At 42.0% G+C, this 19,984-nt stretch overlaps 1 protein-coding gene across 1 annotated transcript in view; it reads right to left on the reverse strand.

The window, feature by feature from the left end:
- Window positions 1–1,665: 1,665 nt before the first annotated feature.
- Window positions 1,666–19,984, reverse strand: part of DDOST (dolichyl-diphosphooligosaccharide--protein glycosyltransferase non-catalytic subunit) — a 28,121-nt gene continuing 9,802 nt past the window's right edge. Inside the window, exons 2-11 of the mRNA XM_029578618.1 lie at window positions 19,538–19,648; window positions 17,002–17,088; window positions 16,421–16,524; window positions 15,625–15,719; window positions 15,208–15,301; window positions 14,694–14,842; window positions 13,838–13,985; window positions 7,659–7,779; window positions 6,518–6,624; window positions 1,666–2,160 (exon numbers count right to left, since the gene is read on the reverse strand). Of these exons, the coding sequence (XP_029434478.1) occupies window positions 2,011–2,160; window positions 6,518–6,624; window positions 7,659–7,779; window positions 13,838–13,985; window positions 14,694–14,842; window positions 15,208–15,301; window positions 15,625–15,719; window positions 16,421–16,524; window positions 17,002–17,088; window positions 19,538–19,648 (1,166 nt within the window). The 3' untranslated portion in view covers window positions 1,666–2,010. The remainder of the gene's footprint in view (window positions 2,161–6,517; window positions 6,625–7,658; window positions 7,780–13,837; window positions 13,986–14,693; window positions 14,843–15,207; window positions 15,302–15,624; window positions 15,720–16,420; window positions 16,525–17,001; window positions 17,089–19,537; window positions 19,649–19,984) is intronic.

Consider the following 19,984-nt stretch of genomic DNA (forward strand, 5'->3'; position numbering starts at 1 on the left):
GCTTGCAAATGGCTAGACCCCAGAGAGTGGGTACTGGCAGAGGAAGCAATGTGTCATTCAGGTTAAATGGTGAATACCCCACATGGACTTAATGGCAGTCGCAGACAGGAGCATGGGCCAGAAGGAATCAATGCTCTGGTTCTACCCTGGCCTCCATGAATTCTTTGTGTTTCCTCGATGGCTGCTAGTGGGCAAGGTGCTTCAGTGGACAGAGAAACATCCTGGCCAGGATGATTCTGGTGGCTCCAGAATAGCTACATCAACTGTGGTTCACAGATCTGGTCAATGTGGCAGTGGACAGGCCATTAAGGATCGGTTATCTGCTGAGGTTTCTTCATCAGGGTTGTATATCTTTTGATCAGGTGGTTCACTTCTATCTTGTGGTTTGGATTTTGAAAGGAAGCAGCTGAGATGGAAGGGTTATTCTGAGGATATCATAACCATCCATATCCTTGGCCTATGTGAGGCTTTGGAGGGTTTTTGAGTCAGTGTATCAGTTAGGGAGTGCAGCCAACTCATGCTTTGGTTTCATATTTTGACTTTTCTGGAGAAGGGATTTGTTAAAGGTCTAGCCTTTAACTCTTTTCAAGTACAGGTGGCAGCTTTGGGATGTCTTCCGAGTAAAGTGCAGGGAGTGTCCCTGGCAGCACATTCGTTTTCTTTGCAGAGCTAAAGATTTGCATCCACTAGTGCACAAGGTTTATTTGTCTTGGAACCTAAATTTGGTTCTGAGGGGTATGTTTCAGGCTCCATTTGAACCACTGAGGAGGGCAACTGTGAGGGTAGTTTTTCTGGTGGCTATTTGTTCAGCCAGAAGAATTTCTGAACTTCAGGCTTTGTCATGTAGAGATCCTTTTCTACATATTTCAGACTAGGGTCTTTTTGCATACAGTACCCTCCTTTCTTCCAAAGGTTGTTTCTGCATTCCCCCGTAGTCAAACAGTGGAGCTTCCGGCCTTTCCAAATTTGAATTTGCCCACGCCCTATGCAAAGGAACTGCATAGGGCGTGGGCATTATATATATATATATATAATGCAAAATGGTTGAGGAATTCAAGGTGGCTCTTTTTTGTGGTTGTTGGAAAGGTTTTCCAATTTTTGAGACTTCTCCTTTTTCCTGTTCATTGAGGAGGGGTTTTGGAGTTTAGTTGTTAGTGTTTATCATCTTCGTTTGGATACAGGTCAATACTGAGGTTTGGCAGGGTCAATGAAACTTCTGTCTCCATCTGCTGGCAGGGAGGCAAAACCCAGGGGTCTGGACTAATTTGTGGTATTCCAGTAACAAAAATTAGCAGGTAAGAACCAATTTTACTTTGTCCATTTTGAGAATTCCAACCTTTTCCTGTCTGTACATTAGAAACTTGCATACAGCCCTGGTACTAGAAATGTACATTTTTTTTAAGTGATCCCTTTTGATTCAAAAGACTCAGCAGTACATTGTTATGGTAGAGACAATTCAAAGGAAAGCCACCACACTATAAGCCAGCCATAAAGACACGTGATGAGGAAAACTGTATTCAGTACAAGAAAGAGAAAGTGAAGAAAGGATACCAGTAAGAAAGCCAGCGGGAATACTTTGCAGGGGTGATGTTTGGTTTTTAAAGGCCCACATTTTAACAAATAATTGTTTAGCTATCAACCACTTCACTGGAAGTACACCACACACTAGGGGAAAAGCTTTTATTTAGTAAATAAGAAAATAATTCTTTCAGGTCCAATATCCTTCTTTCCATAAGGTGGAAATGGTATCAAATTATTCATGAAACATTTAAATACATACAAATCTTATTTAATGAACTTCCAAATTGCTTCAGTGTTTTTTTTAATCCAAATGGACATTTCCCCTATGAGGTACCAAAAAATAAAAATCCAACCAGCTTCCCAAACCTCTCTGTCCCAGTCTTAGCAAGAACAATACATCTGGCCCCAGGCAGCCGATCAGTGCCCCTCACACACAGACTCCCCCCGGAGCTGCCATTCTCCCATCTGAGAACGAGGTCTCTGCGCGCCTCAGTCCGACTTCTCCTTCTCTTTCATGTGCAAGAAGACAATGCTGAAGATGAAGAGACCAAACATCATGGAGAAGGCACTGGCATAGTATGGGAAGGCAGAGGGAATGAAGCGCTCATACTGTGTGTGCTGCAGGGGGCGTACAGACACCTACAAAAAAAAAAAAGAGACAGATCAGTCCCGAGCACCAAACCAAACTGCTTTAAGCCTGGCTTGGAGGGGGGGGGGGGGGAGGTGGCGGTTTCAAACGCGCCTGCAGAAAGCAGGGCTGAAGTAGGCTCCCATAGGACCGAGAACCATAACCAGCTTCCTCCTCCTCCAGCCCACAAAAAATAAGTAGGATCCTATATTCAGAAAAAGGAACTTGTCATTTCCTATTCTACTACTTTTAGAACTAAAACTATATGATCCTTATTACTTCGGCACTTGTTAACCTCCGCGGGCTCCCAATTTTACCACAAATTCAGTTGAAAATGCTCTGTGGGTTTTAAAGCCAGTAGTGGGTCGGGTCCGTATTGCTTGGAACCTTATGCCTGCTACTCCTCTCACAGGAAATTTTGCTTACCGTTCCTGCTCTTTTAAATTGTAGCTTGGAAGAAACTTTAACACATCAACACAAAAAGGGCCCATGCCATTTTTTTTTTTTTTCCCCAACTTACATGTGGACCGACTCCATCCTGGTTATATCCTTTTGAAGGTGTGGGCTCCAGAACTGTACACAGTATTCCAAGTGAGGTCTCAGCAGGGACCTATACAGGGGCAACATTCACCTCCCTTTTTCTGCTGACCATTCCTCTCCCTATGCAGCCAAGCATCTTTCTGGCTTTTACCATCACTTTATTCACCTTAAGATCAGATACAATTACCCCCAGATCCACTCTTCCATTGTGCTTAGAAGAATTTCACTTCCAATACTGTACATCTCTCTTGGGTTTTTGCATCCTAAATGCATTACTCTTTTTTTTTTTTTTTTTTAGCATTAAATCTTAGCTGCCAAACCTTAGACCAATCCCTCAGCTTTGCTAGATCCCGCCTCATGTTTTCCTCTCCTTTCAGGCTATCCACCCAGTTACAGATTTTGGTATCATTTGCAAAAAAAACCCCAAAAAACCCTTTCCTGATAATCCTTCCATTATGTTGCTCACAAAAATGTTGAAAAAGACCAATTCTTGAGGCAAACCACTAACAGCCACCCACTCCTCAGAGAAAACTATATAATTAACTACCCCCTCTCACCTCCCACTCAGCAGGTTCTAACTCAGTCAGTTATGCTAGGATCTATACCAAGGGCACACAATTTATTTATAAGTCTTCTGTGTGGAACCGTGTCAAAGACCTTGCTGAAATCCAAATACACTATATCTAGCGCTCTCCCTTGAGCCAACTCTGGTCACCCAATCAAATAAATTGATCAGATTCGTCTGACAAGATTTACCGCTGGTAAAACTATGCTGCCTCTGATCATGCAATTCATTGAATTCCATAAAAAATCTCAAGCTTGGAAAAGCAAGTGGTCTGGATGGTTTCAGTACTGGTTTTCAGAAAACATTTGCTGACCTGCTTGGCCCTGATATTGGTTTGTGTCTTCCCGGAAACCTTAGAGACAGGTGAGATGGCAGGTTCCATACATGAAGCATGTGTTAGTGCAGTATTGAAACCGGGAAAAGCTAGAGACAATTGTGTTTCTTGCCGCCCAGTATCCTTATAAAATACCAATATTAAGATTTTGGCAAAGGTATTAGCCAGGTGGTTGGATGAGTCTTATATAAGATAACACATTAGATCAAATTGTTTTTATTCCCGGACGACAATCTAGCGATAATCTTTTGAGGACACTAGGTGTGGTTTATGAGGTCCTTAGGAGTCTGGTGGATGCAGTACTGGTCGCTTTAGATGCAGAAAAAGCCTTCAGCTGTATGGAGTGGGGGTTCATGGAGGCAGCTGTAGGCAAGGTAGGTACTGGTCCCCATTTCAGGAAATGGATCCAAGCCATGTATAGAAAACCCAGGGCAGTAGTAAAGGTTAATGGTGTTTCTGAACAATTTCAGTGGGAAAGAGATATGAGACAAGGTTGTCCTCTCTCACTGCTGTTATTTGCTCTGGTCATTGAACCCTTGCTGCAGTGATAAGGGAAGATGTCCTGATTAAAAGTATTACAACAGAGAATAAAGAGCAGAAGATTGCAGATTATATTCTGCTATATTTAACTGATTAGGAATCTACTCTACCAAGAGTTCTAGTGGTTTGAAGGGAATTTGGATTGTACTGTGGCTATCTGTACTGTATTGGGATTACACCAGGAGCAGCTGGAAGGACTAAAGAAGAAATTATGCTGGTCCTTTATCGCGGGTAAAAGAGGACCGCATCAATATTTAGGCATTTAGCTTGCTGCACATTTAAGTCAACTTTAGCCCCAATATTCCCCTTTAAGAAGCTGCTCGCAGATGGAGAGATCTCTGTATTGGTTGGTTAGATGGAATAAATGCAGTTCACGTTAACTGTTACCGCGCTTATTATATTTGTTCCCCTTGGATATACCATCTTCTTTCTTGGACAAGGTGGAGAGTAGTTTCATTTGAAGAAACAGGAAGGCACAAATATGAGGGGGGGGAGCAGGTTTGCTGAATTTCCAATATTATTTAGTAGTCCTTTTTCGTTTATTAGCTCAGAACTGCTCACTTCTGGTGGCTCCACATTGGATTGAAGTCGATGTTTTGGATGATAGAGCTAGTGTTCCCGGGTAGCCATGGAGCACTGGGGATAAGCAGAGGCCCTATGGTCCCATCATTGCTACAAAGAAGTGATCTTTTTGGAACAGACCTGGTATAGAGAGATTTGCGAGGTATATGCCAGTTTTGGTTGGTGATGCTTTACTAAGTATATGGCCTATAAGATACACAATATACTCTTCTACTCTCAGCTTAGGAACTTTTCCTGTTTGTTTATGGCAGGCAGATTCTGATTGGACCTGTTTAAGGAAAAATGACAGCGTCAGGATTGCACAAATCTTTCGCTTTCTGAGTTGCGGAATCTGGTTTTAGATAAAAGATATTGGAGGTCAGATCCTGAGGCAGCCAACTCTGTTGGAGAAAGCAATTTTTGAGAGGGGACAATACAAGGAGAGGGTCAATTGAATTTGGAGAGAGGAAACTTGTAATATCCCAGGTAGAAGGAAGTAGGAAAAAGAAAATTGGCAGTAACTGGAAGGAGGAGGATTAGGATCAGATTATACTAAATGAGTGGAAGTGCTCAATCTCAGCTAACATTGTAGAGAGCCTACTTCACTCTAGTGCGATGAGCAATGTTCCCTCCAAGCAACGTTGGAGGGGCTGTGGTCAGGTTATATGTTTAACCCATATTCTTCATGCCTGTCCAATACCTCCTGCCCCTTCTGAAGTAAAAAAAAAAACAAAAAAAAAAACCAAACACAAAAACAAACTATCATGGAGCAGGGTCACCAATCTTTCTGTGCCAGATGACCCAATATATATTTTTAAGTTTCTACCTGAACATCTTAATGAGGGGAATGTAGGTCATTTGGTTAAGAAGTTCTTATTGTTGGGAAGGAGGGCGATACTGTGTAAATGGAAAGAGTGGTTAGCCAGCGTGGGATGGATTCTGGAACTGGAAGTTCTAACAGATAAGAGGAAAGGGACACCAAGCCTAGCATGAAAATGGTGGGAATGAATGTTGAAATATGAGAAATTGATACTAAATATTGGTAGTGGTTATATGTACAGTTTATTGTTGAAGGGAATGGGTGGGAAGGTCATGGTTTGACAATTTCCGCTATTGCACTAACACTTTTTCTGGGTCATGTGGAAGTACATCTACTTTATTGTGTTATTAATGGAACTGGTATAGAGGGGATTGTAACCTATGGGGTTTTGTTGAAAGGAGGAGGGGATATTTCATCCTAATGTGTGTCTGATTATGGTCTCTACATTTGTTCATATTTACTGAGAATTCAATAAAGTTAAATCTAACATTGGTCCTAGTCTTTGTAATTTACTGCCAAAAATGTCAGAGATTTAAACCTGTTACTTAATCTTTAGAAGGTAACGTAAAGCTTTCTGATTTTGGTAAGCAGATCAGAAGAATGTTAACTTTGGGCCAAAAATCATTTTCTTTTACATTCAGGAGATTAACACTATTTTGTGTTTGTGTCTGTTATTTAATATGTTTATGTTTTGTATATTATAATTGTACACTACTCAATCTGATTGAATGGGTGCTATAAAAATGTAAGAAATACAAAATAAAATGTACATTTCATTTTCAACACTTGCATTAGATGCTGCTGGCTCCTAAACATGATGCACAATATTGAGAATGAAAGACTGTCCCCTTCCTCCAATATGCAGGTCTCCGTGTCACCAGTAGCTGCAGATACACCTCGGGGCACATTTCATTCATCTCTGTAGATCTCATTGTTAACAGCACCTTTGCCAAGCTATGCCTGTGGAAAATATTTCACAACAGGACGTTCTGATAGTTCAACATTTACCTGAGTGGAGGAAGAGAGGTGTGTGTATCCCAGTCTGTTGTAATCCACTTTAAACTGGAAGACACCATACACGTCTGGCAGCTTGAACTGCACACTGTATTTGCCACCTAGGAAACAAAGCTCCAGTTACACCTGGCTAAGAGCAGGATGGAAGAGACAGGAATAGGAGCTCTCAGTTACTCTAATCTAAGTTCTCAGGCACAACGTCAGCAAGTATTTCTTCACGGAAAGGATGGTGGATGCATTATCTTTCAGATAATAGAAAACCTAGGGGGCCCTCCATGAAGTTAGCAAGTAGCACATTTAAAACTAAATCTGAGAAAATTCTTTTCACTCAATGCACAATTAGCTCTGGATTTTGTTGCCAGAAGGTGTGGTTGAGGCAGTTAGTGTAGCTGGTTTTAAAAAAAGGTTTGGATAAGTCCACCATAAACTGCTATTAATCAAGCTGACTTGGGGAAAAGCCACTGCTATTACTGGAATTTGTAGCATGGGATCTATTTTAATATTTGGGTACTTGCCAGGTTCTTATGGCCTGGATTGGCCACTGTTGGAAACAGGATGCTGGGCTTACTGGACCCTTGGTCTGACCCAGTATGGTATGTGCTTATGTATATGTAGTGTGACGACAGCTTTGAAATTTGACTGTCTCCATCTGTTGGCAGGGGAGCATAACCCTTTGGTCCTGAGTCCATCTGGCTACACGCTAGGAAAATGAGTTTTGAAGGTTAGCCTTTCAAGGAGCCAGAGAAGCTGTATGTCTTTCATGGTCCTGAAACCACCAGATCTACAGTTAAACAGATCTTGTAGTATTCAAACACTGTAATAGTGTGGTCACGTCAGATGTACAGCTTCCATGTTTTCTGTTCTTAATCAGTCTCCAACATTTATTTTTAATTTTTATATACAGACATTCTTGTATAAAATACAAATCATACCGGTTTACATTAAAACAGAAGATGTAGGAAAAATGTTATCTTTGTCAAATACATTGAAACATTAATAACAAGGAAAATTGTTAACAAGGGATAAAGGTAAAACAAAATAAGAAGAAATATAGAAGTTAAACAAAAAAGGTGGCACAAAAGGTTGCACGAAGGGGTGCACATGAAGCAACGCGATCATAACATTTGAAACTCACCATTTTTCTTAAGGAATGTCCTGATAAATGGATCAATGCGGACAAATTCCAGCTGGATATCATCGCCATCAAAGGGGACCCACTCCCCACTGGAGAGCTTTTCAATCACAATGCTGTACTCCTGCACAACACAAGAACACGGCCCATCAACACTGCAAACACAAAGCGAAGCCCCCATGGAACTGGCCAATCCAGGAGTAAAGGGCTAAGTCAGGTGTTTGTAAGGACTACTCCGATACAAGCAAGTAACCATCCTCACCCTCTATCAGTGCACGCTTTAAACATTAAATGCCCAAACCCCAGCCTGTTCTAATAGTTCATAAGTTCACACCCCAAGCAGAGACACTGGTCTTTTATCACTTAATGACCAGATGTACCAAAAGGTTTCTTCTCACTTTGCATCTATGGAGGAAAAAAGCATAGGCCCCTTTAGTTTTGAAAACTTTTAAAGTATTCCCTTGCAGTTCCTCTGAATCTCAGAAGTAGCCTTTTTAGCAAAATAGTCATAAAATCACCCTACATTCAGTGATGCAGATAATTTACAAACACCCCACAAATAAATTAGATCTGGGCTCCATACTAGAACAGCAGCAGGTACTGCAGGTCAAGAGTGAGGTGCATTGTGTGTGCTTGTGTCTCAGTACTGGAGTAGCAGGCGCCGCAGGGCAGGATTTGTGCTTGCCTCAATACTGGTATATTTTTCAAAATTATAATACACAAAGTTACTCTATGCTACTAGAAAACAGTTCTACCACATTATAATTCTGAAATGTGCTGCCTATTCTGCTTGTGTGGAAGAGAGAGCTTCAGGCTACGTGTAGAAGTATATGCTGTCTTTTTAAGAAGACCTTGTTCTGCAGTGTGTGTCTTACCCTTGCCAGGATCTGACTGCTCTGAAGCCAGGGTCAGAGGCTGCACACAGCAGGTCTCTGTTCCTCTCCACAGAGGCAGTACTTACCTTCTCAGCAAGGTCTGCTTAAATTATAGCTTTCTGGGCCCGAAGCTCCCTCTGAACTGACCAAGCTACATAATCTTCCTCTCCAGGTAAAGGATTACACTGTACATGACAGTTGGAAGCTGTGATGTCCTGCTCGGGAAACAGGTGCTGCTTTGGGTTAAGTTTATAGAGGAGCTGCCTTCCATACCTACCCTAGTTTTCACACTGGAGACCAGTGTTCCTCATCCCTGGGTTTGGGAGTTTTGTCCTTGGAGTTTCTTCTACCTTACTAAAGCATTCCAGATACTTGACTTTCTACAATAACCCCTTTTCCCTAGAACACATTGAGCTGTGTGTGTGTGTGTACAGCTCATGTTGCAGACCCTACGTTGTTTGTTAATCCTCTTCTCAACATCCTTTCAAAATGTGAACACAGCATTCCAGGAGAGGTTTCACCGGTTACCTATGAATGGGTAACATTAGCTCTATTTAGCTACTGTTCGGGTCAGAAGAGATTCTCCTTCCTAGGTAGCGGACAGTTCTTGCTTTCCTTGATTGATAAATGGCCAGCGCTGCTGCCATGACCACCATCACCTTTGAAAAAGTCCTGGGAAGCTGTAGCTAATCTGAAAGGTGGGGCTTGCAACTGAAAATGCCATGATAGTAATGCAAACCAAATCAAACGCTGATGATCTGCCCTTACTGGAATGTGACAATAAGCAGCTGTGAGAAATAAAGGTCAAGATTTCTTCCCCTCAAAGAGCCATAATCTTTGACTTCAAAAAGTTTCCATCCTGATGTGAGTAACCTTCATAAATTTGTTGGCATGTTTCAGATCTAGAATGGGAAAAGAATCCCTCTTTTTTGGGAATGACAAAGTAAACAGAATATTAACCTAGACCCCACTAGTTTCTTGGAACAGGGGCTACTGCCTTCAAGTCTAGTACTCTCCAGACGAGGACGAGATGAACCTCCAGACCTGCCCCTCTGTAAGTCTTAGTATCTTGGAGTCCCACCAGGCTTTAGACATTTTTTCAAGATCTTTCCCAAACGAAAGCTATCCTTTAAAAACTATAGTTATGTCAAATTGGTCTTAGATATGGAGTCTACTGACCAATTTCATAACTAAAGAAGTCTTCTACCTGCAACATAGAAGCCATACCTCTAGCAGATAACCATATCAAATCAGAACAGGCATCTGCCAAATACTCTGCCCCTAGTTCCTGTTGGAAGGATTCATTCACCAGCTCTTCCTAGACATACTGCACCAGACCCAAGACAGATTTTGCAACTATACAGCTGCAAGCTGCTATCAGCGGCGCCATGCTAATAGCCTCAAAAGACTGCTCAAGTGCGGACTATTTATTAGTTATACTTACAATTCACAATATCCAATACTTGCCAATCTGTGTGGCTTACAACATTCATAATTTTCCATGCATTAAATTAGCCTGTCTTGAGAACCTTTAGGTGCAACACCTCCTTCTACGGGGCTAATCCTGGGCTTTCCAGTTTCAGACACTTACTGGGGACCTGCCACTGCAAAGAAATGCCAGCAAGCATCAAACGTTCTCTTCAGCCGCACTGCATAAAAGCAGTGCGATTGTTGCGTCAGTCACTTGAAAGCATGGAAATAAAAACAAAATATGCCCTACAAAGCGTGTGTGTGGGGAAGCTGGATTAAAACATGCCTGATTTCAGATTTTACAATGTAGCTTGTCAACTTTGATTCCTTTGGGACTGGATAACCAAGATTTATAAAGTACTGTGCTCCTAAATTGTTAGAACCCAAAGTACTCCCTTTCTCACTACTTAGTCTATTACATGGAGTGGATTCAGATGTTTATTTATTTCAGAACTCTTCTATACCGTTGTTAAGTTAGGTAACCATCACAACGGTTTACATAGAGGCATGGTAAAGTAAAATATGAGTGGTATAGATTTACAAGTTAAACATGTGCCAAAGTACTGTAACATTTTAGAATAATAAACTATGTGTATAAGTTGAGCCTATCTGTATGTTAGGAAATATTAGGCGGTTCGAATTTAACATTAAGATACATTTATAGGTTAAAAATGTAAACAGATGTGCCAGAGATGTTGAAGAATTGCTGATATTTTAGGCCGGTGCCATCTGCCCTGGTGTTGTGTCTGCAAATGGTGGGGGTGCACCTTTTACTAATTCTAGGTTTTTGCCTTTTGCCGGGAATTTGGCTTTTCCTCCAGGGTTTAAAATGTGGTATATTATGTAGTCAGTAATACCTTCTATTCTTTTCAGCAATTACAAATCCAACATGAATTACCATGTTCGCATTTTTATGCCCATTTGCAAACCAGACATTACATTTATCAGTTACAGAAGTCCTCTGGGAAATTATTTCATTCTGACTCACTTGAGAAAGCTCTTAGAGCTGTGGGTACTAAGGTCAATAAACTTTCTCATTTAAATGAACTACGTTTGGCTCAATGTAAACCGAAGATCTTGAATGATTTGGCACTTTTAATGGTCCACAGCAGGAGATACGGTACAGTGCTTGGAAAATATTACTAAACTCTCACTGAATGCTGGATTCCAATAAATGCACTTTAAGATTTTACATCATAGCTATATTGATGTGATAAAAGCCTATAAGTTAGGAATTGCTAATACAGATAATTTGTAATAAGTGTCAAATGGAGAAATTGCTTACCACCATAATCTTGGAAAATGTTCTGGGGGTGGTGGCCAGGCCAAAGGGCAGGACCCTGAACTGATAATGGCGACCCAGAACTGCAAAGCGTAGGAAACTGTGTTCTTGCCGGATTGGAATATGTAGGTAGGCCTCAGATAGGTCCAGGGAGGTTAAGAACTCTCCTGATTATACGGCCATTATCACAGAGCGTAGGTTTTCTGTGCAGAAATTAATCACTCATAGATGTTGGTTGACGCTCTTGAGGTTCAGGATGGGGTGAAAGGAACCTTCCTTCTTGGGTACAATGAAGTAGATGGAATAATGCCCTGTATTTTCCTGGGGCGCAGGTACTGGTATTATAGCCCTCATCCTGTGCAGCCTTAACAGGGTAGTCTCCACTGCCTGCTTCTTGTGCTGGGAGTAGCAAAGAGATATCATGAATATGTCCAGAGGAGTGCTGCGAAATTCCAGCATACGAAGGCTTGAAGGCCTTGAAAGAATTCAACCCAAGAGAAGGCAGCCGGGTCCCCAAGCCTAGCCCAGGAGGTACTGGGGTAGGTGCCGCTAAATTTCCCTCTCGCATGGATGACTCAGTCCCAGTTAAGGCTGCGACTAGCTCATCCTCTGAATGGGAGGACCCGGGCTTAGCAAAGTCCGGAGAGGCCAACTCTCCCTGGGCTTCCTCACAGTGCGGACATAAGCAAGAATCCAGGTCAGACTCTGCAGCCCCAATATGACAAGCAACGCAGAGAGAAAGGCGCTTATGTTTCTTTTCTGCCAGAGCCATTGGCGATGGTAACCGCGTGTTCAGAAGGCTCATGCTTAAAGTTTTATGCGCTCAGATTTCAGGCACCTATGTGGGCTGCAGTGAGGCATATACACGCACAGCCCGTGCGCCCATATTCTCTGCCTGGTAAGTTGTGCACGTATGAACGCACGCAAAGTCCATACCGGACCAAGGCACACCTCTGAGGGATCTCTGAAATCACTTCAGGAATTCTCAACTATGGGAGGACCTTTAGGTATCACTGCAGGAGAGATTGGGGCTCAATTTTTTCTCCAATTTAAAAGTAGAATTTCTTCTTCCAAAAGGTACAGCGATCCCCCCATAGGGAAAGCATGTCAGTAACTGCTAGGAGACGGAGAAATACTGAAGGGATGAGGTCACTGCAGGGGTGTATCTAGGGTGACGTCAGCTTTGAAACTTGATTCCGTCTCCATCTGCTGGCAGAGTACATCTGTCTCCACGCTAGGAAATGTTCTACCTAAACCATTAGTTTTTGCTTTTATTTGTTAATCATTATTTCTATTTGCCCACATTATCTGTGTCCCTTTGTGTTTCTTCTTTCCTCTCCAAGCAAACTGCTTTGCATGCTGGCTGTCTCTCACACCTACTTGGCATGAATTTATTGGATGGAAGGGAAATTGATGATGTGACTAACAAGGTTTCTCCTGGGGGGGGGGGGGGGGGCAATTTTCCAACAACCTGCATAAGTTGCAAACTACACAGGCATTTTATTTTTTTTTGGTGGTTCAACAATTCCTGTCTCCTTCCAGTTCAACTGGAACCAGCACTGGGATCTGGTGCCATGAGTCTTCATTCGTAACTGCCCCAGGGATTCCCCCCCCCCCCCCCACTGTAACAGACCCCACTTCCTCCCTTTCGGCCACATACACTGTTCCCAGTCAGGTTACTGCAGCAACTGTCCTGAGGCCAGGAGCCCAGTATCATGGGGCTCCGAATCTGACCAGCAGGTGTTTCCCTGGCCACTTTCCAAATGGCAACACACAGCCTGTGGGCAGACAATTTTAATGTACGTACTTCATGAAAGCTTGCAAAGCAACCCTACCCACCTTGTTTCTTTCTGAAAATCAGCATGCACACACGTTAAAAGCATCTACATACTTGGCACCTGCTATTTGTACAAAGTAACGTGTGCATCTGGAATGTCCATGTGTTTATCATCCACACTGCCCTCCCCCTTTAATGGAAGCCGTCTATATTTTTACCCACACTCAAAAGCAGCAATTTTTGCTGGGTAAATGCCTTTGCAAACTGCCCTCTAAATCATTTCTGAAGCAGTACTCAATTAATAGTCTTACTCATACAGGAGGATCATTACCACTCATCATTTGCTCCTTCTGAAATGCTAAGCAGCGAAGGGCAAAGTATTTTTTCAAACATTAAAGTTCCATCACTAACAAGTCAAATCTAAAATGATACAACAGATTCCTCTAACATTCAGGGGGACTTGTGTCTTTCAGAAGAGTCCATTTTCTCCTCCTGGCTGTCAAACAGTCATGCACACCGCTCTCTCTATGGCAGGCAGAAGATACAGCACTACAAGATTTTGTCTGGGACATGCATAGTCTATAGTTTCCTCTAGTGCCTGGCATGCTTCCTTGAACCATCCTGTCATTAAGTTACTCAGGCCTAACTCTGAACTTTCCGGTCTACTCTTGTCACCTTTACAAAAATAAAAAGGTTTGCTCCTCCCTCATCCCAAGCACAGACATGTACAGACACACTGGGCAGCTCTACTTCTGCTTGTCGTACTGGGATATCTTACCACGAGATCCATGACTGTGTAGGCATTGGGTGGGGATGTCTCCCCCACGCGGTGATGCGTCACAGGTCCAACACGCAGAACCCCCTCTTCCTTGAACACCCAGCGGGACAAAGCTACTGCCAGCTCGTAGTTACCAGTCCGAGAGTACCTAGGCACAAAGGAAAGCTGGCTAAGCAGAACAAGCTTACACCGTCCAGAGAGAAGAACCTTCAGATCAGGGTTCTCTCAAAACAGAGAATCTTAATAGGAATAAAAATCAGCATGGGTTTGCATTAACATTGCATGCAATTAAAAATGCAAACTAACAACGTTAATTATTTTTAGGTTTTGTTTATATGGGGGGGGGGGGGGGGGAAGACCAGCAGTTTCCTCCTGTTCCTTTGGATTTCCAGCTGAATCGGACCTTAGACTGGAATCCCAGAGCCACGAGTCTTCATTTGTAACTACCAAGGATTATATTCCCCCCCATTTTATACCCCCTCCCATGTCATCTAACCCAGTCATTGCAGCGACCATGCACCAGGGCTCTTCCCTCCAGAACCCTGTAATCATGGGATTTGTCCACTAGGTGCCGACGCCCCCCCCCCCCCCCCCACTCCAATACAGTGAGCCCACTATGGTTGTTTTGGGAGACTGCCCTTTAAATCAGTTGTCCACACCTCATTCACGTGAAACGCTCTTCCCTTCCCGCTCCAGCAGAAACTAGGCGTAGAAGCACATTGGCGCAAGAGTTGGGGGGTGTGTGCCGGATTCTGACCCCTCCTCCTCCGAACATGGAGAGGAAAAGGGGGGGAAATCTACATTAGGACCCGAACAGCCCCTTCCCGCCTTGAAATCCATTCTAAGGGGAAAATACCTCTGAGAGCCCAGGACTGCTTTCTGCACCTCGGAATTAAAGAAAGCATCGCTGAAGAAATCCAGAGAGCCACTGAAGATGACACGGGCATTATTTCTGGCTTGTAGACCTGCGATCAAGAGAGTGTTCTTCCCCACAGCATGAGGATACTGGGAGAAGAGGGGAAGCGAGTTTAGTCACCCACGATATACACAGTGCGTTGCGGAAGCACTTTCCTCCCACTTCTAAAAAAAACATTTTATTTTTTTTTTTTTACACACAAATATAGGGACAAAATGGATACTATTAATATTACAGGATTGCTTTAAGCCACTTTTTATTTAAAAAATAAAATAATTGTAAGTAGTTTGCACCAGATAAAAAATTTTTTCTACCATACACAGAACATATTTCACTGCACAAAGCACAGGGAATGATATTTTTAAATGGATTATAGTTTTTTGCTACCTAAGCAGTGTGTGTAAAACTTGCTAAAACTAGTACAAAGTAAATACTTTTAGTGCTGACTGCGCACCTGTGTAATTGGTTTATCAGGAAAGAAGGAATACGAGGTGGATGAGCCAGTCAGGATATCCAGTACAAGAGGGTTTTCGGGATCTGCCACCATGCTGCAGAAAGAAGCAGGACAGGCAATCAAGAGGACAGTACTGAACCCACTTCTACCCTTCAGATATAGCCCTGTAAATCAGTGCAGCACAAGGGGACCCCCCACCACAGCAGCTCTGTCATCGCCTGCACTGCACTCCAGTCAGCATCATCATCATATCTAACCCTTCTCACCCCTTGCCACAGCCACCGAGAGCTTGGCATCCGATCGAGCTTTCCTTCTTACAGATATGTTGTATCGGCTGTTAGGCCAGCAGGCAAGCCCAACTTCAGCAAGTTGGTAATCATTTCAGTTCATGGCAGTTTTATTTCTTAGCTCACTTACCCTACTCCCCGGAAGAGGATGGGGTTCAGTGGGGATTTCCCAACAATAGTAGGAGCCTTCAGCAGATTCTCGGCATCCGCCACAATAAGGGTGTGCTTCAGAGGGCAAAAGCAAACAATGTCAGTCACAAGGTATAGTGATTTGCCAGGTCACCTCCTCAGAAATAAATCCCAGTTTTTCCACTAATCATCAATACTTTGAATCTAAGATCAGGTGCATCTCTCCCTTTGTTTGGCTCCAGTATTCGACGGGTATATGAAAAAACAAACAAAAAAACATACACTGCTTCTGTGTTTCTGCATTAAAGCTGCCTACCTCAAAATACGAAAGGGGCTATGGCCACTGCCACTTTTCACATACCAAGTATGATATGGTATAATGTGAAATGGCGTGAATGCTTGAAGACCAACCACTTGAGAAACCTCAGAACAGGAAAACAGTAGTATAGCAAGTCACAAGCAGCTTTAAACATTTTTTTTTTACTATATACATTAAAAAAGGCTACTTAAAAATGTGCTGTGCAACCGTATCTATTAATTATTTGCCTTTTTTTTTTTTTTTTTAAATAAAGCCTCATTTCAGCTTAGGCCCCAGAGAATCAAGGATGATTAAGAAGCACTGACTGATGTCACTTGAAAGACGGCCAGATCATGCAGACTAGCTCCATCTCTAGCACTTTTGACTAATACTAGAGATGCAATAAAAGAGTATATTATTACGCTCTATGTAATAAGTCTCAAAGGCTTCTAGGGACTTCCGTGCCCTGCCTAAGGTGTTTGTGATACAGTAAACCTACCTCCCCATGGTCAGAGACGGCATAGTTGTGGTGATCAATAACGGCTGTCTTCTCCTCATCAAATTCGATGCCACACTCGCTGGCTAGCTCCCGGAGGGGGTCACCTGAAAACACACCCAAACCAACTGAAACACAGGGACTGGCCAGAGAGAAGACAAAAATTCTTAATTCCTTATATGGCATTGGACAGTCCCCTTCCTAACTACACAAATGTGAAAGAAAAGATTTTAATAAATTCAAGCAAAACAAACTCTCTCCATATAATTACTCTTTTTTTTTTCCTTCCTATGTAATTCCTGGAGGTAACATTATCTCCCAAGAAAGGTAAGGACTTCTAAAAGGAGAGTTGCAAAAGACAAAATAATAGCTATAAGGGAAAAGGAAAGAACAAAAACCATGGTAGTTACTAAAAAGCTCGTGTGTGCTGGAAAACTTTGTGCAAACATCAATAAAAATAAACAGCTACATAACAACTTGGATATTTTACTAATATGCTCGTTTACAGAACCAAGCCCAAAGTAACATCATGGCCACGTTACTATGCAATTTCACCTTGGATCATCGGAGAAATTCTTACTCACCAATATCTGAGCTGGCAGCCACAAGGACATTTCCTCCTCCATCAATGAAAGTGCTGATGGTCTCAACATTAATGTTCCCGCCAAAGTCTGAAAAAGCAGAGGGGTTTATTGCCATCTTATTGCTGTCCAGCTTGGACTCTCCTGCATGACAATATTATCTGTGTTTACTAATGAGGATGTTGGGGAGATACCGGTTCCAGAGATGGTTTTCAAGGCTGATGAGTCAGATGAACTGAACCAAATCACTGTGAACCTGGAAGATGTAGTAAGCCAGACTGAAGCTAAAGAGTAGCAAATCACCTGGACCGGATGGTATGCATCCCAGGGTTCTGAAGGAACTAAAAAATGAAATTTCAGATCTATTAGTTAAAATTTGTAACTATCATTAAAATCATCCATTGTATCTGGAGACTGGAGGGTGGCCAGTGTAATTCCAATATTTTAAAAGGGCTCCAGGGGCGATCCGGGAAACTATAGATCAGTGAGCCTAACGTCTGTGCCAGGAAAAATAATGGAAACTGTTAGAAAGATCAAAATCGTAGAGCATATAGAAAGACATGGTTTAATGGAACACAGTCAACATGAATTTACTCAAGGAAAGTCTTGCCTCACAAATCTTGCTTCACTTTTTTTGAAGGGGTTAATAAACATGTGGATGAAGGTGAACCAGTAGATGTAATGTATTTGGATTTTCAGAAGGCGTTTGACAAAGTCCCTCATGAGAGGCTTCTACGAAAACTAAAATGTCATGGGATAGAAGGCGATGTCCTCAAGTGAGGTTATCAAATTTGCAGATGATACTAAATTATTCAGAGAAGTTAAATCACAAGCAGATTGTGATAAATTGCAGGAGGACCTTGAGAGACTGGAAGATCGGGCATCCAAATAGCAGATGAAATGTAATGTGGACAAGTGCAAGGTGTTGCACATAGGGAAAAATAACTCTTGCTGTAGTTACACAATGTTAGGTTCCATATTAGGAACTACCATCCAAGATCGATCTAGGCATCATAGTGGAAAACACATTGACATCGTCGCTCACTGTGCTGCAGCAGTCAAAAAAAAAACCCAAACAAACAATGTTAGGAATTATTAGGAAAGGAATGGTAAACAAAACGGAAAATGTCATAATGCCTCTATCGCTCCATGATGAGACCAGAACGATACACAGTACTCAAGGTGCGGTCACTGCATCTAAAAAAAAAGATATAGTCGCACTGGGGAGGGTACAGAGAAGGGCAACCAAAATGATTAAGGGGATGGAACAGCTCCCCTATGAGGAAAAGTTAAAGAGGTTAGGATTGTTCAGCTTGGAGAAGAGACGGCTGAGAGGGGATATGATAGATGTCTTTAAAATCATGAGAGGTCTAGAATGGGTAGATGTAAATCGGTTATTTACTCTATTGGATAATAGAAGGATTAGGGGCACTCCATGAAGTTAGCAAGTAGCACATTGAAAACTAATCTGAGAAAATTCTTTTTCACTCAACACACAATTAAGCTCTGAAATTTGTTGCCAGAGGATGTGTTTAGTGAAGTTGGGTTTAAAAAAGGTTTGGATAAGTTCTTGGAGGAGAAGTCCATTAACTACTATTAATCAAGTTGACTTAGGGAACAGCCTCTATTACTGGCATGGGATCTACTTCAAGTTTGGGTACTTGCCAGGTACTTTTAGCCTGGTTTGGCCACTGTTGGAAACAGGATGCTGGGCTTGATGGACCCTTATAGTCTGACCTAGTATGGCAACTTCTTATGTACTAACTGCTGTGCATTTTGGCCTGAGAAATAGGTGCCATATCACCATACCAGCCATAACTAGGATATACATTATGCAAAACGTCAACACATCCAACAAGGCAAGCTGACACTTTACACTGAAATGCAAAAAAAGTCTTGGACATCTCTTCAGCCTGTACCAGCACAAGCTGGATAAAATGAAACAGGCTCTGGGAAATTCTGGAAGATCAGTACATCAATATTTATCTGCAGTTTAAGCCATTTCTTATGAAACCTGTAGGATTCAGCAATCTAAGAATCACTCTTCTGTATTTCATAATTGATTGAGTTAAATGCATTTTAGCCTTCAAAAAATTGTCCTTGTGCAGCCCAGTAACAGAAGGGACAGAAACACAGGTGGAAAAGGGAAAGTAAAGAAAGTCAAAATAAATATTAAGTAACAAAAAATAAAAAAATTAATACAAATTTTGGCTGTTTAGGTTCTCCACCCCTAAGCATAAGCTCCTCAGTATGTCTAATGCTCAGTAATGAGAAACATAGTATCAAGGTAACTGCTGGCCTGGCAGTTTTATTTAAAATTATTTTTATACTGCAACTCACAGCAGTTTACATGCATAAAAGAAAATAAATTACATGCATAATTAGGCATAGCACAAACAGATCAAGTCACATTAAATAAAATCTGCCAACAGTTTCTATCTCCTACTATTCTTTTTACAACCTAAAGTTGCCTAGAAGTAATGATGTAGGCAGAGGGATACCTGACATGGCCCCAATGTAGAAAGAATCTTTTTCATACCTTCTACAGATGGGGAGAAGATGATAAGGTTGTCATAAAGAAATTCGCCGTATTTAATGAGGGATAAGCCAGGGTCGTCAGAGGTCCTGAAGGAGAGATCAAAGCCTCTTTCTGCAACAAGAAACACAGATCATAACACAAATCCTCAGCAGAGCTATCATTGTTAACATGACCAGAGCCAGCAGTGTTCAAGCACAGCATACAAAAAAAACAAACAAACTAGGGGTGGATTTTCAAAGAGATTTAGCCACTTAATTAGGCAACCAAATAAACCCCTCTAAAAATGTACTAGGGCTAAGCATTTATAGTCAGTAACCTAAATTTAGGAGTTTATAAAGTGGGTGGGAGTAGGGTATGGCTAGAAAGGGAAAACTGGTTCTTACCAGCTAAATTTTGTTCCTGTAATACCACAGATCAGTCTAGACAAGTGAGTTTTGCATCCCTACC

Source organism: Rhinatrema bivittatum, chromosome 15, assembly GCF_901001135.1.
Source record: "Rhinatrema bivittatum chromosome 15, aRhiBiv1.1, whole genome shotgun sequence".
Classification (NCBI taxonomy): domain Eukaryota; kingdom Metazoa; phylum Chordata; class Amphibia; order Gymnophiona; family Rhinatrematidae; genus Rhinatrema; species Rhinatrema bivittatum.